Genomic DNA, 8,862 nt, shown 5'->3' with positions numbered 1-8,862 from the left:
TAGTTGCCAATAGCGTATTGTGGATTCAGTTTATGATGTTTAATTGACGTATTTTATCATAAATTACGAAAATGGTAATTTGCGGGTATTACAATGATATAATTACTTGGTAATTCAATCAACAATAACGGAATTCTAGTTCAAATCTGCTGCCAAGAGTTTCTTTCTTGTGGGAGGTTTATCGTCTCTTTACAAGTAGACAAAGTTCTATGTTTCTTCGCCAGCACTCTATGTTATATATTGTAATATATAAAGACCAGAGTATCATTTCGATATAGCTGAAGGTTTGATTGGAATGCAAACATGTATACGGAATCTAAAATTATATCAGTAAAATAATCTTGGTTATTATATTTATGCTACAAATCGGATAATATTGTTAAACTATTCTGCTGTTGTTCGAATCTCCAATCATATATTAAAAGGAAAAATATCAATTGAACATGTATGTAACTGAAACCCCAAATAATATTTTATAAGAACTAGAAATGTCTGTAAGACATAAATGGTCCCGTCTTCACATGAAATTAGTTATCGATACTTGGATAATGTTTGTATTTTAACCAATAAGGGGCCAGAATTTTTTTTCTTCTTTTTTTTTTTTTTTTTACAAAAATAAATAATGCCATTGTCTTTGTATAGCCAGACTGCATATTATACCAAATTTCATAAAAGTCGAACGATATTTAAGTATCGACCAATCAGAAATCTCTATTTGGCGGCCATCTTGAATCGTTATTCTGTTTTTTTTGTTTTTTTTTTTAATTGTTTATAATGAGTGCTGTCATGGTATCATTTCTCCCATCAATATCCATAATCAGATAGAACAAACGCTATTACAGGATATGTTTTAATAAAGTTTAATATTGAAGCGGGACGGGACGGGACGGACACGCGAACACTATTTATTAGATTTTTACCTGTGAAATATTGAGAATTATTCATTCTATCAAAATGATATTTTGAAAAATATCACTTTTTCTGATTTGACCAATCAGAACACTGCTTAAAAACGACAATGCGGAAAGTAAAGATTTGAAATTATAGGATGTATAATGTAAGATAGAATATAGGCCATATAACGTCACGATTTTGCGTACATTTGTAAGCCACTGACAAGGGACTACAATGGATTCTGGGAGAGATTGAGCTGCCTCGGTATATTTTACTATGGAATGTAATGAACAGAATATTTAACAGTATCTTCAGTAATACCAAATATATTTCATTCGTGTTGCTAATATTTTTTTTTTAAATATCAAATAATTAGCCACATTCATAAAATATAGTTGGTAATACTGAAGACACTCCTCTATACCACCATCCCCCACCATTTCATGGCGGGGGTAAAAAAAATAGCAATTAGGCTTAAGAAACTGAATCCCAAATCCGCTGCTGGCAGCGGATTCGTTATTCGAATCCCCAATCACCTATAATAAGAAAAATACGTATATGTAACTGAATCCCCAATCCACTGCTGGCAGCGGATTCGTTATTCGATATCCCGAATCACATATAATAAGAAAAATACTTATATGTAAGTGAATCTCTAATCCACGGCTGAAACGGATTTGTTATTTGAATCCAATCGTCAAAATGTCAATAAAAAGAAACATAATTTAAACCTAAAAAACTGAATCCCCAATCCGCTGCTGGCAGCGGATTCGTTATTCGATATCCCGAATCACATATAATAAGAAAAATACTTATATGTAACTGAATCTCTAATCCACGGCTGAACCGGATTTGTTATTTGAATCCAATCGTCAAAACGTCAATAAAAAGAAACATCATTTAAACATAAAAAACTGAATCCCCAATCCGCTGCTGGCAGCGGGTTCGTTATTCGATATCCCCAATCACATATAATAAGAAAAATACTTATATGTAACTGAATCTCTAATCCACGGCTGAAACGGATTTGTTATTTGAATCCAATCGTCAAAATGTCAATAAAAAGAAACATAATTTAAACCTAAAAAACTGAATCCCCAATCCGCTGCTGGCAGCGGATTCGTTATTCGAATCCCCAATAACGAATAACGAATCCGCTGCTAACTTCAGCCCGCTCGTACTTTATTACCCACGCTGTTGTAAGTTATATGTAAGGTTACATGTATACATAACACTTCACATCGCTTGATTCTCGAAAAGATATTTACCATAACATAGTTGAAATCAAACAAATTATTTATTTAATTCCAACATTCAGAGTAAATAATCCCCTGGAGTATAAATAATTTGCAATAGAGAACTGTTCAACTGTATCACTGTATACACACTTACGTTAATTACAATGTACGTTAACTCACAACCTATTGTAGTCCCGTCATCTCCCAGGCATTCTTAATGAGCCGTGGGTTTTGTTCAATGTCTGACACCGCCTTTGTAAGCCATTTAGCGTGTATACAGGTACGATAAATACAATTCATTATGACCAGACACCGATATCACATGATTGAATCACAAGACTTTTCTTGTACTGTCACATGACTCTCATAAACGAAATGGCTACCGACATGGGAAAATCGCCGATCTGTTAAGACAATCTAACGTCATTCGCGAATTTAAAGACATTATGAGATCGGAATTCGCGAAATTATGTATTCGCGAATAAGTCAAATTAAGTACTTGCGAAATATAAGTGATTTACAGTATATTTCGCGTGGGATTTATTTTCGCGTTAATTCGCGAGAAGAGTGAACGCGAATTCAAATCCCTCGCGAATATTTATATAAGAATGACAAGAATAAGTGGCATCCATTTTGTATATACTGTAATCTTTAGATGGTGAACAGACATCGCCGTTAAAGTAATAATAGAATGATAAATTATATACTTATATCAGAGTGTAATTTTATATCATAAAACACTATATATGAACGGACGTGATAGTTTTATTTACATCGAAAACAACTCACTTCACTCTCTACATGGAAATATCGCCGACATGTTAACGTCATTCGCGAATTTAAAGTCATTTTGGGATCAGAATTCGCGAAATTATGTATTCGCGAATAAGTCGAATGAGGTGAGTTCGCGAAATTAAGTACTTGCGAAATATAAGTGATTTACAGTATACTAAAACTTCTTTAAATTATAATATAGACTCAGATATCAAAATATAAATCATCATGATAGTCGTTAAGCTATGAACGCGTACGTATACACTATAGCAAGTCAAAATAAACACAAACTAAAATTATCAAGTCCCTTAGGGAAGGAATCGGATATACATAATATAGTATTCAAAAACGTGATAATTAACTTGATTTCCAATGGAATAAATCCAACTACATGTATTATCTTGGTTGTTTCTAAGTATTGTAACCACCCTTAATATACAGCGCCAAAAGAGATCAATATATAGCTGTGTATCTATAACCATACGGGGGCTGCGATAGCTAAGTCAGAGGGTCAGCCAGAGGGTCGGCCAGAGGGTCGGCTACGTTATGTCGGGTAAAGTACGAGGTGAGTGGTTTGACGCCCTCTTCTTGTAGCGGTTTGCATTTATCAGACGGGTCTATGCTGCTATGGTTGTATCCTTATGAAAGACTTAATTGCTGTGGGTGACATATGACGGTTCAAGTGAGGTAGCGAACAGCTACTGCAAGAAGACCTCCGTGTCAGAATGACTTTGGCTGTTCACGGGGCGATCAACCAAACAACCGTAACCAAACGATCGTAGGGCTGGTTTATGAAAACGTGTCTTAAAGTTTTACACTATTTTTTGTGTTGTAGTTGATTTTATAATGTAAGCTGCATATTTTAAACTAGCGCATACTCTTACATATCTAATCATTTGACAGCATGTAACGTTGTTACAAAACTAATTTTGAAAAACTAGTGAAGGCTGTTCATGAGATATTTTTGGTAATCTATAAACATACCTAGTGAGTTGTCTGTAACCTCGAACAAAATAGCATCAGTTATGATCAGAATGGTTCGTGGTTGAAATGTCAAAGTTGCTGTTATGGATGTTTGTTAAGAGCTATGTTAAACACTGAATGGTAATCATTTCAGCGTTTCAGCTACTTTCGGATAACCAAACACCGATTTCAGAAAAAAAAATCGAATATGTATAAAATAAATGACAACCCGATTCCATAATGAATAAAATAAAGCATTTTTCCAAATTAATGACTTAAATAATCGTACCAAATAATCATAAACTAGAGTAATGAGACAATGTGATACCATTTCCAGATCAACCTACACAGGAACGTAAAAAAAAGATGGCGGAAGGTGGACCTCCACATGAAAAGAAATGTAACAATGATAACACTGAGTTATCCGCCTGTCGACTTCTCGAATGTCCTATTTGCCTGGAGCAGATGCAACAACCGAAGTCTCTTCCCTGTTTACATTCCTTCTGTGAGGAATGTCTCGGTACCTACATCGTCACAGACTTGTCAGGTGAGATGGCCGCCGCGACCTCATTCCCCTGTCCTGTCTGTAGGAAGATCACATCATCCAGTCTATCCCTCTGAGAGTAAGGAGACTTGGGCACGGCAGTTTCCAGTCAACAGCCTCGTTCATACCGACGTTTCAGGTACGCGACTGTTTTGTGGATTTTGTAAAAGGACAAAAAATATTGAAACACCAGCGAAGCATTTGTGTAAACCAAATGGAATGTTGTTTTGTGATTTCTGTAAGATGAATGTACACGATCTATTTCACAAAGTATGTGATATTATAACTATCGATGACATGGCAAGGGATCAACCTTTATCAAAGACATGTTCCAAGCACAAAGAGAAAATTGACTGGTACTGTGAAGATCATAAAATGATAGGATGCAACCGATGCATTTTCGCAGAGCATCGACGCTGCAGTGTTGTAATGACAACCGAGGAGTATTTTGAAATGCAGAAGGAAAACTCCAGACTAGAAGACATGGACGAGTCTCTCGGAAAGGCGTTCAACTGTATGGAACTGATGGCTAAAGCTTGTGACGACATGGCTGATTCTAGGCAGCAAGACCAAAATAATGGCTTAAGCAGCATTTCAGACCTACGGCAAAGAATCAACATCCATCTCGACAAGAAACAGGAGGAGATAACTCAAGAGTTAATATCAAAATGCAAAGATGAAAAAGCTAGGTTTGATGTGTCCAAACAGAAGTGTAGTAGACTCCGGACTTCCATTCAGAATACAAGAGAAGCGTCCAGGACAGCAGCTCGGATAAATGATCACAACGAGATGATACAACTGTACAATCGCAGTCAGACAGAGATTGGGGCGTGTAACGATCTGATCGACGACATATCATCCTCCAAGTCAGTCAGTATAAAACACGATATTGATCCTAGTCTCGTCACAATCGACCAGGCAAGCCCATTGTCACTTGGAAGAATACTTGTATGGGAGAAACCGTGTCCCATACCTGACGGGATTGAGTACGTTCAAAACAATGTCATTCGATCGAATAGTCGCGTCAGGAAATTAAGAAAATGTAGCATCGAGGCTACGTCAGAGGAAAATGATTGTACTGTTCATGGAGTTTCGGTGATGTCGAACGGCAACATTATTATAAGTGATCATCAAAATGATAATCTGAAGTTGTTTTCTTCTCAAGGACAGTGTTTGGATGTTCTTAAAATTAGTGGATATCCACATGATGTGTGTTTAGTGGATGACTGCACAGTAGCTGTTGCTGTATCTACTGACCAAATCGGCATACACGTCGTGAAAGTACAAGACTCTGTGCTGACACTGTCGACTGTTATACAGATGCCAACAACATGCTATGGTATAGCGTTTATCAATGGAAAATTCATGGTGAGTACGCCAAAAGACATTTATAGAGTAGGAATGAAAGGTGAAGCAGCTAAATTTGACACATTACCCGGAGAGTGCTACCACCTTGCCTTGAGTCCAAACGGAAAAGACGTATTCGCCAGTCTGTCAAAGTCTGGAGCGGATGACGTTGTGGTTATCGAAATGTCTATTGGTGTGCAGGCATGCGTAATGCGTGTCGGTTTAGTCAAAGGGGCTATGGGAATAGACATAGACCGTGAGGGGAATATGTACGTCTGCGGTTACGAGTCCAACAACGTTGTACAAATGTCTACATGTGGGACAAGGATCAGAGAACTTCTGACGTCACAGGATGGTATCGACAAGCCCAGGGCTATATCTGTTTGTGGGGACAAACTCGTAGTTACGAATCAATCATCACAAGATAGGAACAATATACATGTATATCAGCTCTACTGAATTACACATCATAATTTCCGGTGAAACATCATCACTTCCGGTGAACAAAATTCTTTGAGGCCCCAGCTTCATAAGCTTGGAAAACGTCTTCTGTATTTCCAAGTGTCAAAAAGTTCTTATCTTAAGCATATCCTAAAGGTAACTATTGGATAATAAATGAATAAAATAAATTTCACGAGGCTTATATTTTACGGTTGTCGCGGTCAGAACAACTTTGCGGGTATCAAATTTCGCGCAGTAAGGCCTAAGACATACCCGAGTTTCCGCTTACCCTACCGACCCTATATTGTTGTGTCTACCTGACCCTACCGACCCTATATTTCTGTTCCTACCCTGAAGTATTTTTGGGCCATTTTCAAGGATGGATTATTAAAGATTCCTTGTCTATATGACCTTTGTTCAAACTATTTAAAGAAGAAAGAAAGAAAAAAAAAAAAAAAAAAAACATCTGACCGTGAATATATCAAACTAAATCTCTCGCGATACCCCCAACTCTATGTCATCCTTTCGGTAACTACTGGAAATTCATTTAGTTAGTAAAAACAATTGTAAGTGACACCTGTACTGTACAGGGTTTCATTGACATGGATTAAAGCAGGTTTAAAGCAACTTGTTGTTAACAACATTAGGAGTCACTACTGAGAGCTTCCGTCGTTTGCGGGTTCAGTAAATGCATAAATACCATTGTACGCGTCCTGATTTCGATTTTTTGTGTTTATTTACTTTCAAAATAAGCGAGTTAATCCTAACTCATCGTTACCTCTAAATGCAGCGATGCAAGTCACGCGGCTTTGCTTTTAATTTAACAATAAGTACCATTTGTGATTCTTATAGGGGGTAGCTTAGTCATGGTGTTAATGTGATGTCTGCAAATATCAAACAATTATTCTATAGGCAGTAAGAAACATATTTGGATTAGACTTTACATCTGATAATTTATAGATTTAAGAACAAAATGTTTCGTACCACATCTACGCTTAGAGATACAGTGGTTTAAAACATACGGAAACATATATACGACTCAAATATTTAAGTACGACGTACAATTGTGTAATAGCGACCTTCATCCTCTAATTATCAATAGGGGTTTGACGTATAATTGCGTTTTTTCTCGGTCACTAGCTGCATAGGCTTCCGTAGAATTTCCCTATCATGACCACCAATGTCAATGAATTCCTGATGACGATATACTATTTCAGATGTGTGTTTTGGTGAACGGAAACATTTGTACCGCAAAGTCTACTGAAAGTGTATATTATGATAAACATTTGTACGGAAAATATCCTTGTTTATATGTTAATAATATTTTTTTCTGGTTCTGAAACTGGTCATTTTCTATATTAGCTAAGAACGTAATGTATGCACGTAACACTTGTAGGTTGTGGATTCTTGTAGACCGTAAACAAGTCATAGAACATTTGGGGAAAAAAATCTGTTTATTTTCTAGAACTAGGCCAGGATATCAGTATAAATTGAGATGAAGATTTTTTTTAGCATTTAACATATTTGACTTGAAAAGATTAAAGCATTTGGCGATAAACCCAGCAAGCAAATTAAACATACAATAAAAAAAGCACGCAACGAGACCTCGCTATAGGCGAGTTACTGATTATATAAGCGAACTAATAAAGTTTCGCTTTAGTTTCATTTACATTAATAAATCGATCAAGTAAATATAAATCAAATAGTGACATATTTCCAGAAAAAATAGAAACCTTACAACAATTGTTATCTCAGGTACACAAATACAGACAAACGTTTCAAGACAGTTTTTTTAGAGACAAACAGCATGGAGACTTAATACAAAGGGGAGGGGGGCAGTTAGCATGGAGTATACAAACAGCGTGGGCTCCTTATAAAGGCCTGGTCAGATAGCGTGGAGACCAAATAATGGGATGGATAGACAGCGTGGAGACCTCATAAAGGGGTGGATAGACAGTTTGGAGACCTTATAAATGGATGGACAGACAGTTTGTAGACCTTATAAAGGGATGGACCGACAGTTTGTAGACATTTTAAAGGGATGGATAGACATTTAGGAGACCTTAAAAAGGGATGGATAGACATTTTGTAGACCTTATAAAGGGATGGACAGACAGTTTGTAGACCTTATAAAAGGATGGACAGACATTTTGGAGACCTTATAAAGGGATGGATAGACAGTTTGGAGTCCTTATAAAGGGATGTATAGACAGTTTGGAGACCTTATAAAGGGATGGACAGACAGGTTGTAGACCTTATAAAGGGATGGACAGACAGTTTGTAGACCTTATAAAGGGACGGATAGACAGTTTGGAGACCTTATAAAGGGATGGACAGACAGTTTGGAGACCTTATAAAGGGACGGATAGACAGTTTGGAGACCTTATAAAGGGATGGACAGACAGTTTGGAGACCTTTTAAAGGGATGGATAGACAGTTTGGAGACCTTATAAAGGGATGGACAGACAGTTTGGAGACCTTATAAAGGGATGGACAGACAGTTTGGAGACCTTTTAAAGAGATGGACAGACAGTTTGGAGACCTTATAAAGGGATGTATAGACAGTTTGGAGACCTTTTAAAGGGATGGACAGACAGTTTGGAGACCTTATAAAGGGATGGATAGAGAGCTTGGAGACCTTATAAAGGGATGTATAGACAG

General features: G+C 36.9%; 1 protein-coding gene across 1 annotated transcript; it reads left to right on the top strand.

Annotated features, from left to right (window-relative positions):
* The first annotated feature begins 4,710 nt into the window (after nucleotides 1–4,710).
* Nucleotides 4,711–6,219, top strand: LOC117341772. Its single transcript, XM_033903635.1, has one exon. The coding sequence runs from the start codon at nucleotides 4,711–4,713 to the stop codon at nucleotides 6,217–6,219; it is 1,509 nt and encodes a 502-aa protein (XP_033759526.1).
* The last annotated feature ends 2,643 nt before the right edge of the window (nucleotides 6,220–8,862 follow it).

Source organism: Pecten maximus, chromosome 14, assembly GCF_902652985.1.
Source record: "Pecten maximus chromosome 14, xPecMax1.1, whole genome shotgun sequence".
NCBI lineage: Eukaryota > Metazoa > Mollusca > Bivalvia > Pectinida > Pectinidae > Pecten > Pecten maximus.
This window is presented reverse-complemented; position numbering and strand designations above follow the sequence as displayed.

What these genes read in the sequence shown, in the direction of transcription:
- LOC117341772 (XM_033903635.1), top strand. Translation starts at nt 4,711, where the DNA reads ATGGCAAGGGATCAACCTTTATCAAAGACATGTTCCAAGCACAAAGAG.